This window comes from Rhinolophus ferrumequinum, chromosome 18 (genome assembly GCF_004115265.2).
Source record: "Rhinolophus ferrumequinum isolate MPI-CBG mRhiFer1 chromosome 18, mRhiFer1_v1.p, whole genome shotgun sequence".
Classification (NCBI taxonomy): domain Eukaryota; kingdom Metazoa; phylum Chordata; class Mammalia; order Chiroptera; family Rhinolophidae; genus Rhinolophus; species Rhinolophus ferrumequinum.
The window spans coordinates 39,565,589-39,584,021 of record NC_046301.1 but is presented as its reverse complement, the minus strand read 5'-3'; the positions used below and the strand labels follow the sequence as shown (position 1 = coordinate 39,584,021).

Sequence of the window (18,433 nt, the reverse complement as noted above, 5' to 3'; positions counted from 1 at the left end):
ATAAGCTGACTCACAGACACTAACATGCCCTGGTGAGAGGCCCACCCCTCCAGCCCATTCCTGACACGTTGACCTGGTTTCCTGTAGGTCAGGGATGGCAAATACTCGGGTAACACCCCACACTTCCCTCCCCTCACATCCCTGGCCAGGGAAGATTTTGTTCAAGCCCTGCTGGAACTTGTCACTGCCGCCACTCCAATTCCAGTGCAGACATCACCATGCAGAAATTTCTCCTCTCCTGTGCTCATGGCAGACATTAGTAATTGATCCAGCAGCACTCTTTCCCTTGTGCCTCTCTTCTTTCATGTGCCCATCCGTGGCAGACACCACTAATCAATCCTGCCATTCTTTCCTAAACATGCCACCACTCCCCGTTCTGTGGCAGATGTGACTAACTGGCAAGAAAAATTTTTTTCCCATGTGATAGTTTTGTATGTGACACAGTCCCATGACAGACATGACTAATTGATCAGGGATCTCTCTTCTGAATGCTGCCACTATCCTGCCTCCATGGCAGATATGAAGATGGATTAAGCTCTTTTGTTCCTCTTGTCCCCATCCCATACCTTTGCTTGTGGCAGACCTCACTAGTTGATTCTAGCAACCTTTCCCACTGAGCCTTGAATTCTCAGTACAGGACTCCGGGCAGTTCCTACCCGTTGTTTGGTGTAGCCCCCACATTGAGTGGTATTTGCCATCCCTGTTGTAGGTTATATCTCTTCTCCGTGTGTGGCCCAGCCCAGTGGGGAGCAGGTACTGCACATGTCTGAGAGTTCTTTTCAAGGTGCCCACCTCTGGGCAGTTGGCTTCAGCCCCAGCTCTCCACCTCGGAAAGCACGGCTTGGGCCTCCAGCCCTAATACAGGCCTCCTTTTCCAGGATACTCTCCCACCCCAGCCACTGAGGCAGTGGTCTGGCCCCACTGCTGCCCTGTGGCAGGGATCTTCTGGAGGCCCCAGGATCTTTCTAGTAGCTGATCTGATACTGTGCTTGGGTCTCACTTGTGCCCAGGGCCTAGAATTCTCTCAAAAGATGCAGAAAGGGCCAGGGTTTGGCAAAGTGGGGTGGTGGGACAGTGGCAGGATAAATGGATTACCGTTGGCCCATGGTTCCCATTTTCCCATGTGTCACCCCCAACCCTCTTTGAACTTGAATGACTTCCTGCCTCTAAAGAACCCAGGGGCCTGCTTCTCCCTACACCCTCTCACCCGAGAGGCTTAGTCATTCTTTTCCTGATGGATTCCACACCCCTGGCCACAAAGTGTGACCGGTCCCTGAGTATCCCAGCTCTGGTTGCCATCCTTGACCAGGCGACGGGGGTTGGGACCCTTACCCAGTAGGAGGCTGGTACACCCTGCTGGTGGTCCCTAGCTGTGTTGCTTCTTGCCTGCTGCCCATGCTGTCTGTCCCTGTGGCCCTTGCACCCTCCCCGGCATGCCTGTTGCTGTACACCCTAGAGTGTGGGAGCCCCGCCTGCCTCTTCTGTCTCCCCTACCTACCCCACTCCCGTCCCCCACTTCGTTCTAAGCCCAGTCCCCTTGGGCACAAATCTGGCTTTTGGATGAGGAGGACCAAGTACTCCTTTTCCTCTAGATTCAGCACCTGTGTCCGCCACCCACAGCTTGCACCATCCTGGGGTGGAATTTAGTCTTTGACCCCAGTTGGGCCCCCATGAAGGTAGCTCTTTGGGTGGCTTGAGGGAGAAGAGACCTCAGGGGTTTCTCCAGGCCTGACAAGCAACCTCCTGCCTTGAGGCTCAGATGCGCCATTCTTGGCGTGGCCTGCACCCCGTGGCCACATGCCCTACAGCACAGCCAAGGCCCTGCCTGCTAGCTGTGGCAACTGTTAACCAAGGGTGGATGCAGGCAAGCCAGGCCACCAAGGGATGGTCAGGGCACATTTGCCCTCGGAAACCAGGTTGGACCCGGGAATGTGGAGGCCTCGCCATTGGAGAACTCTGGGGAGCACTGGAAAACCTGTTTCTCCACCCCGCCTCTTTCCCTCCCCTGGCTGTCAATCAGTGACTGAACTGAAGGTTAGAAGCACCCACTCTGTGGGTCGGGACTAAGTCAGGGAAGACCCCCCACCTGCCGCTGGGGAAGCAGAGGAACAGGCATGACCAGAGCCACACAGCTCGGGCTGGCGCTGGTGGCCAGATGCAGGGGCTCCTTCCCAGGTCCCATGCAGAATGGCCTTGGGCCTAAGTCTGGAGACCAGCCTTACCCCAGCATAACCAGCTGTCCTGCTTTGCCCAGCAGTGAGGGTGTTCCCAGGATTCGAGACTTCTAGTGCTAAACGGGAGTGTCCTGGGCAAAGCGGGGTGAGTTGGTCACCCTGATGCCGGGGAGGATTCCATGATCTTGCTGGGGCTGATGGCCTCTGCCCCCTCGCCCACCAGGGAGCCCATGGGTGGGCAGGTGCCAGACGTCACTGCCTGCTTCCTGATGGCCACAACACTCAAGTGCTGGTCTCATCATCCCAGATATGGAGAAGTCTGTGCTCTTGGCCTTAACAAGGGCTCCTAGGTGGAGCTCATGCTGTCCCCAGCCTGGGCAGGGACTTCTGGGCGCTCTGTGGCCACCTCCACCTTCATGGGCTCTGTGCTGAGAGCCCCACACTCAGTCCCAGGAGAGATGAGGGCCACGGACTGGGCACCTATTAACATTTAACAGGCCTGGGGGCAGGTTAGAGTAGGCAGGGCGAAGCCCCTCATGAGACCCACCTACTAGGAAGGTATGTGGGCCCCAGAGGCATCCCTGCAGCCCCATCTAGGGTGCTCCTGCCCCACCCCAATCTGGGATCACACCACCAGCCCTTCCCAGCTGTCTAGCCACACGCAGCCTACCCTCTGCAGCTTGGCCCAGTCTGTCGCTCTCCTGGCCTGGGGCGACCCTTCCTGTGCCTCCATGTGCTTCCCACTGCCCCGGGGTCCCCCGTCCAGAGTGGTGGAGGGCTCTGACCCACATGTGCCTCCATGGTCCAGGGAACATGGGAGCATGGCCCCCCAGGCTGCTTGCATTTAACTATCAGGTGAGTTTCCTGCACAGGCCTGGGTTCTGCCTCTCACTCAGGTGACAGTTACGGCCTGATAAGCCCCCTCCATGGGGTGTCCCAGCCCAGAACCCCAACGTGTCAGGCAGAGAAAAGTGGGACGTGGGGCTTGAGGCTAGCATGGAGCATATACCATGCAGGTCCCCTGGGCTCAAACCTTTGTCCCCAGCCCTCTGTGTGTAGGCGTCCCTGTATCCTTATACTCTGCAAAGAGCCTGTGGGGAAAGGAGCCCCAGGATCGGGGGGGTGGATTGTCAGAGCAGGTCCCTATACCCACTGAGTACCCGCCCTGGCAAGCTGAGCAGATGAGCTGACAGAGCAGGCAGCAGAATTGAGGCTGCGAGTTGAGCATCTGCTGGTTGGCTCCTGAAAAGAGAGAAAAAGAGCCGCTTCATTGCATGGGTGACTGTCTACCCGAGCGCCTCATGCCAGTTTCCAGCGGGAAGTACTTGGGGCAAGGCGGAGTTGGGTTGTCTGTTTTTGGGCTGGAGGTGTCTGTGCCACGGTCCCCTGGCTTCCCGCCTTGCTGGGCGCGAGGGCACTGGCTGCTGTGCTGGGGGTGGGCCGGGCTGGGCGATGGGTCCCCCACTGAGCTGCACCCTTCCCCCTAGGTGATCCGCAGGGGCTGGCTGACCATCAACAACATCAGCTTGATGAAGGGTGGCTCCAAGGAGTACTGGTTTGTGCTGACGGCTGAGTCTCTGTCCTGGTACAAGGATGAGGAGGTGAGTAGCCGGCATGATGTGGCCGTAGGGCGAAAATGGGTGGTCTGGGTGGTTGTTTACTTGTCCACGCACTCTTTTAGTCATTTACTTACTGGCTTGTTCTTTCATTTATTCGTTCATTAAAGAAAGGTTCCCCAAGTGCCACTGTGCCTAGAGCTCACCATTAATGGAGGGTGTGCCAGGCATCGCACATCTCCAGCCCTTTGGAGCCATTGGCAGGCTGGAAATTAACGTCAGCCTCCAAAGTCACAGCAAGGGGGACCCTGGCTCTGAGGGGACACAGCCCAATGTCAGGGACTTAGGCTCACAGGCAGACTTCTGGGGTGCTGGGATTCTGTGATCTACAACCTACATAGACTCAGCCAGGCCCATAGTCTCTCTGGGCCTCAGTTTCCTCATCTGTGAAGTGGGTAGAGTGGCCCCTGCCAACTGCGAAGTGCTTAGCCATAGTGTCTGTCTTTAGAACATTGCACATGTGCTTGTCCTTATGAGAAGGACAGAGGGAAGCTTCACAAAACAGCACCAGGAACAGCACTGCATGCTGAGTTCTGCTCTGGTCTCCATAAACCTGTGGGTAGGCGGCTGTGAGTAAGTGCACCCCCGGCCCAGTGGGCAGCCTGTCTGTCCGTGTCCCTCCTCCGCCTCTGCCCTGGCCCATCCTCCCATCCTGGGTGTCCCATTTCTTTACTTAGTTCTCTTCAGGGAACAACATAACTGTGGCATAGTGGCCGAGGAGTGAAACCACTCCTTTGGTTCCTGTTGCCACTGTCACGGGCTGAGGGTCACCTGCAAAGGGCATTGTGTGTCTGTCATTTTCCTGCGTCACCCTGTTGGCCAGGGCGGTAGTAGATGTCTGTGACAGAAGCCCAAAATGAAGGCACTTACAAACACCGAAGTCTGTTTCTTGCTGGCCCCTGGTGAGTTTGGGGGTCCTGTGCTTCGAGGCTGTCCAGAGCCTAGGCTTTGCCTCCCCTCACAGTCCAAGATGGCTGCCCCCATGCCCGTCACCATGTGGCCTCTAGCGTCCCCAAGAACGGAAATAAGGGTGCTCATGTGTTCCTGACCAGAATCTGGATACATGGCCGCTGTGTGTCCTGCTCAACTGGGATGGCACAGGCAGATGCCCTTGGAAGAGAGTTCAGTCTTCCCGTTGCCCCTGGAGCCATCCTACCTGGGGTTTAGGAAGACCCCCTGCAGAAGTGGCCCACACCAGATGCCTCAGTGACACCATGCAGGATCAGGCAGGCCTGGGTCCAACCATGTATACTTCCGCCTAGGCTCTGAGAGAAGGCAGGTAGAGGTCTGTTGAGGCCCGTCTGTGGCCCTTTTGTTTATGAAGCCCACATCCTATTCCAGGCTCACTGGCTGGGGAGCCCACCAAGGCTACATGTAAAGGGCACCCTCCTCCTCCTCCTCCTCAGGAAATCTTCACACTTTGTCAGTGAGGAAACTGAAGCTCCAAGCTGTGACTCTGCCCATTTCACAGAGCAAAACTGGGTTCCTATGATGGGTAAGAGCATGAGCTCTCTGACCCATGAGACACCTCAGCCCAGGCCTGGACCACTGCCCCACAGCCTAGGCTGGATGTGGTTCCTCCAAGGGAGGGTATAAGGGGTAAAATCATCCTACTCCACACAAGGCCAGAAACTCACCCCTAGAATATTCTGGAAGCCTCAGGAGCTCTGATACCCCAAAGGGAGGGACCCTGCCTGGGTGGCTGTTTCTAAACGAGGGTGCGGGGTTGTCCATGACTCCACAGCATCGTAGTATTGGGATGTGGAGGGAGAGCAACCAGGTGTTCCTCAAGGAACCCATGTGGCCCGATTAGCTCCTCAAAATGGCCGGGTGAGGGGTGAGGTGACGCTTTTGCATTTTCCCGTCTCTCCGCCCCCACAGTCTGAAACCCAACCTGCTCTGTGGTTTGTCAGCTGTCAGGCAAGCCCAGGGCTGGTCCCCGCCTTTGGGCTTGGGAGTCCCCAGGGCTTGACACCAGCCTTGAGCAGCTGTAGAATAAGTTCTGGGCCCAAACCCCAGCTTAGTGCGCTGTATGGTGCCATTGTGTGTCCAATTTTCAGAGCTTCTTTTCTTGAACTTAAGGAGGGTCCCTTTGTTTTCCCCTCATCTGGGGGTTGAAAGCAGGAGCCCCAGACTCTCCCTTGGGGCCCCAGACCAGAGGCAGGGGCAGTGTTGGGAAGAAAGTGGAGCACCCGCCGGCAGTAATGAGAACCAGCAGGCCTGTGAAAGAGGCCCTGTGTGTGCCCCAGACACAAAGCAGGCTCAGATCGGGAGGGGCAGGAGTGAGGTCCTGTACCCCTCCCAAGTTAGTGTCTCAGTCGGGACCCTCAGTCACACATGGCGGCCACCCCTGTGGCTTAGAGAAGCCTGGGAGAGGGGCAAGGCGTCTATCCACATTGCTTTATTTAAAAAATAAATAAGAGGAAGTGGTTATAGCACAGGGTAGGAATAGTAGGGTGGTTCAGCCAGGGACCCCCAACCTCAGTGTTGGGGCTCCTTCTGACTTCCCTGGTGCCTGTTCTACCCCCCAGGCCCTTCTGGACTGCAGAATCTTCTGTCCAAGTCTCCACCCCGGTGGGAAACAGGGTGGTGGGCGATGACACTCACCTCCAGGTCTGCCTCTCTGAGGGGGTGGCAGCAGTTTGGGGGGCCCAGTCCTGACGTGCCGCTGGCCCGAGCCCAGCCTAACCAATGTGCAGACTACTGTACACATTCAGAGCCCCCTGAACAGGTAGTCTGAACACTGGGTTGGCGGGGCCGGCTGTTCATCCCATGGGCCCCCCAGGCAGCAGCAGGGCCACCATGCCTCAGCACCTCCAAGCAGGCGAGGAAGCCACTGCTTTGCCCGTGACAATCTGCTCTGGCTCTTCTGACGTGGCAAGGCTGGGCCGGCTTGCATCTGGAGAAAGTTGTGGGTTTTCAGGAAATCCTAAGGAGGGGGTGGGGAGAAGGGAGGGTTTGGATCTGTAGCCTCTGTGTGCAGGAGACGGTCTCCTTGGGGGTCAGGGTGGGGGCAGGCGCACACATGCCTCTGTGTGTGCGTGCGTGCCTGTGTGTGTGTCGCACACATGCCTCTATGTGTGTGTGTGTGTATGTGTGTGCGCATGCGCGCGCGCCAGCAACATCAGGGAGGCAGCCGCCGTACACTGGGTGGAATCACTATAAACGGTTCCAGATGTAGCGTCTCGCTTGGGGTCTGAAAGGACTGACTCAGTTCCTTGGCCTGTCCGGCTGACGGGAAGCTTCCTTCCTCATGACACAGCAGGGTGGGGGCAAGGAAGGTCCTTCTAAAACTTCTGGTCAGGCCCCTTCTAAAGCCCCCAAAACTTCCCTGAGAAGTAGGAGGATCCCAGGCCTTGCCTGGGATAACTGGTACACCATTTCTTTACCACTCTCCCTCCCTTGGACTCCGAATCTGAAGCCTGAATATAGGGGCTATTATCTCAGTGGCCTCCAGGCCCTTCTTCCTGTCTGACTGTGGCTCAGCCTGAAGAGCGCTCTGTCCTGCTTCGCCCCCTGCTTAAAGCCTGGTAGGCCGATCCTTGAGCCACGAGGGCGAGACAGACAAAAGAAAACCCCTGGTGCCTCGTAAGCACTAGCTTTATGGTGGGCTCATGCTTAGCACTTTCACACATTGTGACATTGTGTGAATCCTCACCTCAAACCAGGAGGGCACGACTCCTGTCTACCTTTGACAGATGCTGAGGCAGAGGGGAAGTGACTTGCCCAAGGACACATGGTCAAGGAGGGACAGAGCTCGCTGAGCTCCTAACACCAAAGGACTGAGCCCACGCACCAAGCCTGCCGCTTGCTCCTGCCTCCCTGTCCATAATCCTGAAACTCAGCCAGCCCCCACCAGCCATGGAGCCCCGGCCCCCTTCCCTCCATCACTGGCTGCTCTTAAATTTGGAAGCATCAGCCATATGGGGCTTCTTTCAGGGGCCTTACTGTGAGCCAAGGACAAGATAGGTGAAAAGAAGTGAACTGCTGGGTGAGGGAGTGGGTCTCCAAAGTTGCCTAGAAGGTAAAAGGCCAGGAGGGCGGTGGAGAAAATCTGGCATTGGGGCACATGTCCCAGTGTGGTCCACTCTGCCTTCTGTGTGGCCCCGGCAGCCAACTTCCTTCTTTGAGCTTCATGCTTCCCTGGCAGACATGGGGAGGTTTCTGTGAGCTGATGGACAAACAGCACTTCTCATTGGTCCTTGAGAGCTGTTGTGGGTCACGTGGCTCTGTGCTCTGGTTTCCTCATGTGAAAACCTAGTTAGTATGTGCATGCGTACCACACCCACAGGTGGCTACTGTGAGGACTAACAATGATGCACCAGCCCCGTGCTGGGCACACAGTAAGTGCTTGGTGGGTGAGCATTGGACTCTGGAGTGTGACTCACCAGGCCCATGCCCTTGGCCAAGGGACCTGTCCTCTCAGAGTTGCTTCAGAAGCCATCAAGGCTGCTGTGCCCGGCCGTTGGTTGGTATTTCCTGAACGGGGCTGCCCTTAGGAAGCGAGTGACACTTCTGTGGTTTCAAGCTTCAGGCATCAGTTTGGTGGGGCCTTGCTTTCCAGCTCTGGGATCATCCGAAATCCCAGCCCTGCCCCTGACACCCTGCCTGCCCCTCTGTGCTTTAGTCTCCCCTCTGTAAGTGGGAACATAGTGATAACGCACTCTCAGTCTTGTGGTGAGGCTATAGCCGAGTTAATGGTTTCATTCCCTCAGCCTGGAGGGGAGAAGTGGATTCTGCGTAGAGTCAGAGCTGGCCAGTTTTGAGCAGTCACTGTGTGTAAATGTAAGCAGTGACTAAAATAGGAGTCCCTGCGCTCGAGGATCTGATGAATTCAGTCCGGGTGACAGATGGCAACCTACGTTAATGAGCAAGATATATGGTGTGTTGTGTCGTGAGGGGAAGTGCCAAGGGGAGAAGTGGGAGTGGGAGGGAGATCCAGGCAGGGGCAGGGCAGGTGTTGCCAGGAGGGTCCCCTCTTTGCAAAGACTTGAAGGAGGCAAAGAGGGAGCCACAAAGGCATTGGGAGGGATGAACATTCAAGGTAGCAGCCCCAGATGTGCAGAGGCCTTGGGGCCGGAGCTCGCCTCAGAAGTTCAGGGAATATCAAGGAGGCTGGCAGGGCTGGGGCAGGGCTGAGGCAGGGGATGATGGTGGCTGATGAGTTCATCTGAGTAAAGCAACCAGGATGGGAAGCATCAGGTGTTAGCAGTGGTCCTCGTGGTTGAGTCCAGCCCTGGGCATCCTCACGTGCTCAGTTAAACAACCCAGGATGACCTTACCCCTTCCGTCCTCAGGAAAAAGAGAAGAAGTACATGCTGCCTCTGGACAACCTCAAAATCCGTGATGTAGAGAAGGGCTTCATGTCCAACAAGCACGTCTTTGCCATCTTCAACACAGAGCAGAGGTGAGGGCCCATGGGGCCCCAGGGGGGGAATCGATGGCCTCTTTCAGTCATTCAACACCATCCACTGAGCACTTCTGAGGTTTATAGTCCCTGCCATGGAGTCTTACATTCTAGAAAGGGAGTCAGGTGAGAAACAGAAAAATGCCATGGGTGGTCAGGGAAGACCTCTCTGCACAGAGACTTGGATGAAATGATGAAGCCGCGGAGAGTTCTGAGCAGGCGAGGGATGGACCTGACCCAGGTGCTCACAGGCGCCCCCGTCTGTACCACCAGTTCCAGTCAAGCCTCCTGTTTTGTGTAAGAAAAGCTCTGTCCTGCTTTGTTCTGGACAGGTCTGAAGCTCTGAGACCTACTTTGGCCATTAGCTGGCTCCAAAAACCTTTATAGCTCTTTTAGGCTCATCTGCCTCCCCCCTCCCTCCTCTGCCTAAGAAGCCCTCGGGGGCACGTGGGAGATCCTGCCTCTGCAGTGGGACAGGCCTGTTGGGAAACTCTTCTGGGCTGTGTGACATCAAGGCAGCTATCCCACCTCCCTGGCCCTGTGCCCCCAGTGCAGGGGGTGAAGATATTAGCGAATGTATCATTTAAGAGTTCAGAAAAACCAGAATAATGGTAGCAGAAACAAGATAGAAGTTTTGGGGTTTTATAAAAATCAAGTTCAGACTTTCCCATCCAGGGCAGCTCCACAGGCATCTGGGCTTAGGCCCTCCTTACTCCTCAGCTTTCCTTCTCTATCCAAGCTGGCTGCCCTGGATGGGAAACTCCAGCCATCCTGATTATGTGCCAGGCAGCAGGGAAGAGGAGGAATAGCAACAAAGGCATGCCCTTCCCTTCACAACTTCTTCCAGAAGTCTCAGGGCAGCCACTTACTGATCACCAGTTGGCCAGAGCTCTGTCACAGGGCCGTGCCTAACCTCAAACCCAAATCTCACACCAAGGCTTTGGGGCAGCTTGGCCGTCTCAGCCATGCCTTCCCTGTGGGACAGCATAGGGTACAGGTGCTGCTGCCATCCTGGAGCCTCTGGTGTGTGTGTCTGGTTTAAGTGAATCCCGGTCACTCAGACCCCGGAGCTCCCTGCACCCACGGTCAGGGTCAGCACGTGCGTCTCCCTCACAGGAACGTCTATAAGGACCTGCGGCAGATAGAGCTGGCCTGTGACTCACAGGAGGACGTGGACAGCTGGAAGGCCTCATTCCTCCGAGCTGGCGTCTACCCCGAGAAGGACCAGGTGAGGAGCCGCCCGCTCTGTCTGGCTGGCATACCTTTGGCTAAGCTAACCCCATCTTGTAGAGGACGGGGACTGGGGTCTCACAGGATGGGTTATGTCCAGGCTGTATTTGCCATAACTCTTTGAAGGCACATAGCCCAATACCCTCGAGCAAACAAAGCAGAAAGGTAGGGGAGGGTTTTGTCATCAGGGCCCAGAAGATTCTCCAGCTCAAGGCAAGGACAAGATGCATAGGGACTGCATCCTGTCTGATCTGGTCTCCTCCTGTCCTTGAGGCAGAGTGAACATGGCCACCCTCGGTCCCCAAATTAACATGTTGTTACAGTCCCCCTGTGAGAAGATCTAGTCCACTTTGGGCCGTGGTCCCCCCGTTTGGGCAGCTCAGGCAAAGGGTAGGCAGGGCCACATGGTGCCAAAGTGGCCATCGGGGGCCAGCCCTGGAGGATTGGTTGTGGGTGGGACAGGGCAAGCAATTTCCAAAGACGGGAGACTCCCCACGCTCGCCTGAGGCTGAGGTCACCGCTCACCGCCTCCCCTCCCCACTTGTAGGCAGAAAACGAGGACGGAGCACAGGAGAACACCTTCTCCATGGACCCGCAGCTGGAGCGCCAAGTGGAGACTATTCGCAACCTGGTGGACTCGTACGTGGCCATCATCAATAAGTCCATCCGCGACCTCATGCCAAAGACCATCATGCACCTCATGATCAATAACGTGAGTGCCTGTCCCCCAGGGCCGCCAGTCTCGGAGAGGGCCTCAGGCAGCTACAGCTGTATTTGACCTGAACACACTATCAAATCAAAAATTAGTGAGTCACCACCTTTTAACCATCAAACTCAGGATTCCTAGCCTGTCCTGGGAAATTGGAAGGTGCAGGCCACATGGAGCCCACGCTCCCATTAATCAGGTAATTGACGCTAACACAACACGTGTGCACTTTCTCTAAATTATTTTTTTTAGTCTTACAATAACCGTAGAAGAGGGACTGCTATCACCCCCATTTTGTAGACTAGAAAACAGAGGCCCAGAGAGGTCAAGAAACCTGTCCAAAGCCACTCAGAGGAGTGGGAGGTGGGATTCAAAGCCAGACTGAGTCTGTCCCCAATTGTTGTCTGGTGTTGGCAGCCTCGGCCCCGATGGCCTGTGGCCCAGCCTACCTTTACTCTAGGGAGTTACCTGCCTACCCCCTGGGCTCGCAAGCCTCTCAGGGCTTTAGGCTTCTCTTTGGTGAAATGCAGCTATATTTTTTCCCACTCTAGGCTGCTGGGAGGGAGGGTTCAGTGGTTCACACTTTCAGGCCTTTTGCTCGGCAGTATATATTCAGGAATCTATCTAGACCAGGTTTGATTTGTGTTATGACTAAAAAGCTCTAACTACCATGGTTCCCTGAAAATAAGACTTAGCCGAATCATCAGCTCTAATGCATGTTTTGGAGCAAATATTAATGTAAGACCTGGTCTTATGTTAGATAAGACCCGGTCGTATATTACAGTAAAATAAGACCGGGTCTTACATTATGTTTTGCTCCAATAGATGCATTAGAGCTGATTGTCCGGCTAGGTCTTATTTTTGGGGAAACAGGGTATAACAGCATCTAAAGCAAAAATCCTGTCTCTTCCCTTTCGCTCCTTTCTTCACAGTCTTAAGTTTCGTGGGTGCCCTGGTATATTCTTCACATATAGATGAGATTTCCCCCCACTTCTTCCACTTCTCCCCCCCCCACACACACTCTGGTTCAAGCCACTGTTTCTCAGTCTAGTTGTGTAGGACACAGCTCCCAGGCCCATGCTGGTATTAAGAGCCTTGCACTCCCCACCGGCTGAGGCAGTCGGTCGCTGGTCATCAGTCGGCTGTGTGCAGGAGCTCATGGCAGCTCTTGCTGGCTGCTGGCTGCTCATGATGGCTGCCAGCCACTCACACTGGCCGCTGGCCGCTCATGGCGGCACATGGTAGCCCGTGGCAGTACTCAGCAGCCCGCGGTAGCAGTCAGCAGCCCAAGGCAGCACTCAACAGCCCACGGCAGCTCATGCCAATCTCTGGCTACTTATGGCAGCCCAGCTCCAGGGAGAGCTGTTGTTCACAATCTTAGCTGTAGAGGGCGCAGCTCACTGGCCCATGTGGGAATCGAACCAGCGACCTCGGCGTTAGGAGTGTGCGCTCCAACCACCTGAGCCACTGGGCAGGCGCTAGATGAGATTTATGATATAAATCATTCTGCAGCTCTGAAATTTAAATTCATATATGCTTTGACCCTTCAGTTTTACTTACAGGAATTTCTCCCACAGAGACATGCCACATGACAGTTGAGCACATACATGGTTATTCTTTTCTGCATTGTTTTGTAGTGGCCAAATATTGGAAATTTCCATCCATTTAATATACCCTGTTTAATGAATATCCATTCTATCAGACATAAAAAAAGAATGAGGAATATCTCCATATCTATAATTACTTTCATTATTAAGTGCAAAAGGTATGGAGTAAACAGAATATACAGGAAGGCTCCATTTGTGTAAAAACCGAGGGGAAATACATACATATTGTATACGCATAGAAATCTCTGGGAGTTTGTATAAGCTTCTTAGAAGGGGAAGTCGGGAGCTAAGGCCAGAGTAAACAAAGGAGTTTTCACTGTACCTTAAGATTATATTTTATTTTTCCTTTTACTAGTTTCTCAAAATTTAAGTGTTTAAATAGCTGATGCATTCACATGGTTCGCAAGTCAAAAACTATGATCATCTTTGCAAATGTTGAAAGTTTGAGAAAATTTCCAATATAGACAATTTATAGGAGTCTTCTGTTATGACACCTCATAACAGGTATTGGATAGCCACTGAATTTATGTATTTACAGTCTCAGGCCACTCTTGACCTGAATGGGGACACTCTGGAAGCATCCCCTCTAAAATCAAGAACGAGTTGGCCATTTCTACTTTTATTTAACTTTCTTTTGAGTTACTAGCCAATGCACTTAGACAACAAAAATAATTTAGAGGTGTGAACATTATAAAAATAGGAAAAATTGTTCCTATTTCTTGAAGCTTATGTACACATGAACATGTGAACCTAGAAACCCCAAGAAGAGAAACTGAAAAACTACTGTACCCCATAGGAGGATTCAGGAACTAAGTATAAAATTAATGAACAGAAACTAGTACAGTATGTCCTCACTTACCATCAATAGGTTCTGCAACTTTAAGCAAAATAAGGTATAACAAAACTAATTTTAGGGGGCCGGCCCGGTGGCTCAGGCGGTTAGAGCTCCATGCTCCTAACTCCGAAGGCTGCCGGTTCGATTCCCACATGGGCCAGTGGGCTCTCAACCACAAGGTTGCCGGTTCAACTCCCGCAAGGGATGGTGGGCTGTGTCCCCTGCAACTAGCAACAGCAACTGGACCTGGAGCTGAGCTGCGCCCGACACAACTAAGACTGAAAGGACAACAACGTGAAGCTGAACGGCACCCTCCACAACTAAGATTGAAAGGACAACAACTTGACTTGGAAAACAGGCCTGGAAGTACACACTGTTCCCCAATAATGTCCTGTTCCCCTTCCCCAATAAAATCTTTAAAAAAAAAACAAACAATTTTACAATAGGCTAATTGATTTACACCTGAAACTAATATAATTAATATAATATTGTATACCAATTATACTTAAATTTTAAAAAAATACTATAGGCTAATTGATATAAATAAATAAGAGTTAGGTTCCTATGACATTGCATCAACAGTATAAACAAACATTATTGGAGAACCTGCTGTTGTTTTTTAACAAAAGCCAGTTTGAAGACAAAATGATGGCAGAAAAAATAGCAATAAAAGAAGTAAGAGTCTAGGAATAAGTTTAATAAGAATCTCCTGAAATGGGTTGGAAGAACACTTGAAAGCGTCCTTGAATCATATGGAACACTGCTGGGTGGAAAGCTCACCTGCATTTTAAATATCTTAATGTGTTCTGCGATAAATTAAAGACAAAGAATGCCCGACCCAGTATGGTGGCTGCTTTTCCAGCCATTTGCAATGGTCGGCTGAGTTCACGGGCGGTGTGGTGGGAAGTCCTGACTTCTCTGACCTTTGTCCCCAGACGAAGGCCTTCATCCACCACGAGCTCCTGGCCTACCTATATTCGTCGGCAGACCAGGGCAGCCTTATGGAGGAGTCGGCCGACCAGGCCCAGCGGCGGGACGACATGCTACGCATGTACCATGCGCTCAAGGAGGCACTCAACATCATCGGGGACATCAGCACCAGCACCGTGTCCACGCCTGTGCCCCCACCTGTTGATGACACCTGGCTCCAGAACACCAGCAGCCACAGGTCCGAGAGGTCTGGTCACCCGCATGCTACAGAGGCTGCTGCCTACGGGCTCCCAGCTCCCTCCACCCCACCCCGTGTGTTCATCAGGGTACAACCCACGGGTGGGCAGGGTGAAGGGGCCTGACCCGGATGGCACAGCACCCAGGGCTAGTGAGAATGGGAGCTGCTAGCCCACCTCACCTGAAGGGACCAGAAGAGAGAAGGGTTCAAGTGCCAGCTGTCTCCTGCGCCTTCCATTGCTTTAGCCCAAATGGAAGCCAGAGAGGGCAAGAGGCCTGGGCGACACCAGCCATAGGGGTCAGTCTCCTGAGGCACAGAGTACAGCCTACAATCACAGGTGCAGGGACACCGGGAGGGGCATAGGACATAAAGAGCACATCCCCTCCCCTCTGCCCCAGAGCTGTTGGATGGAAGTGAGACCCTGACGTGGGCAATTCACAGAGTATCTGGCAGGGACACCTAACCAGTGGAACGGTTAGGAGGCAGATGGTAGGAGGAGAGGGTAGGTCAGGGAAAGCTCGTAGAAGGTCTCAGCCCCACTGAGACTTTAGGGAACCATGGAGTTACTTAGGGAGAAGACACAGGATCCAGCCTGGGGAGCAGCAGGTGCTCAGGCCCAGGGGGAGCCTGTGGGACTCGTAGGGCAGGGGCTTGCGGCCTCTGGAAGCATTTGCAGGGCAGGGCTGGGCTGTGGTAGGATCTTTGACTATGGAGGGTGGATTGGAGGAGTCATGGAGGTAGGGAGGCCCGAGCCAGGCCAGTGAGAGGGAAATGTCTGCGGGAGTGAGGTCAGAGGGAAGCAGGAGCCCTTGGTGGCCAGGCATTTTGGGCGGGAGGACAGGTCGGGGATGGGCGGAGGATCGCAGTCCATCTGCACTGCCCCATGCCCAGGACCAGGCACTCACTCGCATCTCCCCGGGTGGTAGCTGGTGCCCGCCCGTTACAGAGGCGGCCATACTGGCATGACTGGTGCTCCTGCTCACCATCTCCAGCTCACACCCTCTCCTTCCTCCACAGCCCCACTCCACAGCGCCGACCCACGTCCAGCGTGCACCCGCCAGGCCGGCCACCAGCAGTGAGGGGCCCCACCCCGGGGCCTCCCATGATGCCCGTGCCCGTGGGGGTAGCAGCCTCCTTCTCAGCACCCCCCATCCCATCCCGGCCTGGACCCCAAAGCGTGTTTGCCAATAATGACCCCTTCTCGGCCCCGCCTCAGATCCCATCTCGGCCCGTTCGGATTCCACCCGGCATCCCCCCTGGAGTGCCCAGGTAAGCTGGCCCCCTCACTACCTGCCATCTAGAGCCACCAGCCTACACCCTGCAGGAAGTGGAGTCACCAGCATCTCCATTTGACTGGTGTGGAAACTGAGGCCCAGAGAAGCCAAGTCCCTTGCCCAAAATCACGGAATGGTCGAGTCAGGTGACTCCAGGGCTCCAGGCCTGGCCTCTGCCTGAGCGGGTAGACCCCCCCACGGATCTTGAGACTCCTCATGTGGGGACTGTCCTGGTTTTGGCCTTTGCTTCCTTACTCAGGACACACACACGTCAGTCACGGCACCGCCTGGCCTTCCTCTCCCCACCCTGCATGCCAGACTCCCACATTTGTCCCATGAGGAACCTGAGTCCAGGGTGGGTGGGGGACCTGCCCAGAGTAGCAGAACGAGGGACGGCGAGGATACCGATGCCTGGGCTTGGCAGACTCCTACCTGGAACCCTGGCAGCAGAGGGCAGCACCCGGGGCAGGGTGGTGGGCCTGGGTCTTCATTGTTGCCCTGCTTCCTGCCTCACTGGCGTCTCCCCCTCCCTGTCTGTCTTTATTCTCTTTGCAGCAGAAGACCCCCGGCTGCGCCCAGCCGGCCCACCATTATCCGCCCAGCCGAGCCGTCTCTGCTCGACTAGGCTGCGGGGGGCATGTTCTCGGGGGGTCCTTGTGCACCTTTGGTGCCGGAGCTTCAGTGGTCTGGGCCCTCTGCCACTCCTCGTCCTCCCATCCCCATGTCGGGGCCAGGCTCCCCGACTCTTTCCATACCCTGCCCAGTCGGGCTGGCCTGGCCCCCATCCCCAGCTGGACACAGCACTGAATGAAGGGGCCCTGGATCCCCGGGGCGGGGGCAGCTGGGGTGTTGCACTTTGGGGGATGGGGCATCTGGTAGCAGAGAAGGGAGCTGTACCCCGAGCGCCATCTTGAATGAGGAATCCCAGCTGGGATGGGGAAGTCTTGCCCAAGGGGCTTCTCTGGACTAGAAAGCCTGAGTAGACCAGGCCTTCTCAAAACTAGGTACCAAGGGTACCTGTACCCTCAGTCCTTGCTGGGGCGCAAGGAGTGTGTCCGATTCTCAGCAGCGGGAGTGCCTGGTGGCAAGCCAGGCCCACCAGCCTAGCACTGCCTGCCCTGCCCGAGTTGTACATATTCCTTCCTTGGCCGTATTAACTGCACGGCCCAGCTTCGGCTGCCAGAGGTGCCTTTGCCAGGTCCGGAACCCTCAGCACTGCCGGCCTCGCTGTCTTTCTCCTCTCTCTGCCCCTTTCTCCTCCTGGGTCCCCAGGGTGGCTTGGGCTTGGGGCGGAGTGGGTGCGGAGGCTCGGGGGCCTCTTGGCTCCCACCAAGGCTTCCCCCATGGGGCGGGCCCCAGGCGGCCAGTCTCTGAGCAGACCCTCGCTCACTCCTCGCTCGGTTTGACCACTGTAAGTGCCTGCACTCTGTATCCTATTAATAAACTAAAATAAAGGGAAGAAGCTTCTGGTGGCTGCTGTGTGGGCCTTTTGTGTTGGTGTTCAGGCTGAGGACGTGGGCTGCTTGCCTTCCCCGAGCAGGGCCTTCCCCCAGGAGACCGCTGAAGAGGACCCCACCCCACCCTCCTACCATGGGCTCCCCCCACACCTCACTCATGAGGGTTCACTTCTAGAGGAATCCATGCTCTAGAGAGGACAGCTTTTGCTTTCCTTAATACTCAGGAGTTGGGGCAGATAATCCCCACCACCCCACCACAGTACACACACAGAGGCCTGGGGCAGGCGTCAGAATCACTGAAGGGAAAAGGGATCCTAGCCCTCCACCCCAAACTGCAGTGGTCAGGCCCCCTTTCCACCCTGCAGTCCTGAGCACTTCCCCCTCTCAGGGCCCCAGGCCTGGCCCAGCCGATGACACAGTTAAACTTTGCTTTCTGATTTTTCTCTTATGCCCAGGCGACCACCTCCATCGGCTCCCGCCAGACCCTTCTTCTGAGCTTCGTGGGAGACCTCTCCCGCCTGCCTGGCTGCCCCCTTGGGGGCAGGTCTGTCCCAGCTGGTTTCCCTGAGCCCCAATCACCAGGCTCTGTGATTTTATGATCATAATTTATTGGCTCCAGTCCCCAGGCAGACTACCCTTTGTTCTGTGAGGCTCCTGTGCAGGCTGGGCTACCCTTCAACCCTGTCTGGGGCCCCTGCAGTGGGAGGGGCGGGTGGTCTTGCAGGCTCCTCTCCTGGAATTCTGTTACCAGACCTCACACCCACCCCTGCTGGGCCGAGGGGCTGGGCCCCTTCCTGTTAATAAAGTGACTGTCCTGGCAAGAACACTGCAGTCTCGTCTCCTTCCCAGCCCCTGGCATGAGCTGGCCACCCCAGCAGCAGCAACAGGCTTCAGGTTGAGTGACAAGGAGAGGAAGGCATAGGGTCTCATGAGCCGCAAGCCCCCCTCCCACCACCACC

At 55.2% G+C, this 18,433-nt stretch overlaps 1 protein-coding gene across 13 annotated transcripts in view; it reads left to right on the top strand.

The window, feature by feature from the left end:
• The window catches only part of DNM2 (dynamin 2), a 79,812-nt gene extending 61,752 nt beyond the window's left edge, over positions 1 to 18,060 (top strand). For 4 of the 13 annotated variants that reach the window (XM_033133996.1, XM_033133995.1, XM_033133990.1 and 1 more), the window contains 7 exons: positions 3,662 to 3,775; positions 9,088 to 9,197; positions 10,314 to 10,425; positions 10,975 to 11,139; positions 14,511 to 14,743; positions 15,761 to 16,012; positions 16,573 to 17,489. In XM_033133996.1, the coding sequence (XP_032989887.1) occupies positions 3,662 to 3,775; positions 9,088 to 9,197; positions 10,314 to 10,425; positions 10,975 to 11,139; positions 14,511 to 14,743; positions 15,761 to 16,012; positions 16,573 to 16,642 (1,056 nt within the window). In that variant the 3' untranslated portion in view covers positions 16,643 to 17,489. Of the gene's footprint in view, positions 1 to 3,661; positions 3,776 to 9,087; positions 9,198 to 10,313; positions 10,426 to 10,974; positions 11,140 to 14,510; positions 14,753 to 15,760; positions 16,013 to 16,572; positions 17,490 to 17,929 lie in introns of those variants that run through there. The other 9 variants (XM_033133997.1, XM_033133992.1, XM_033133994.1 and 6 more) reach the window with 5 other exon arrangements.
• The last annotated feature ends 373 nt before the right edge of the window (positions 18,061 to 18,433 follow it).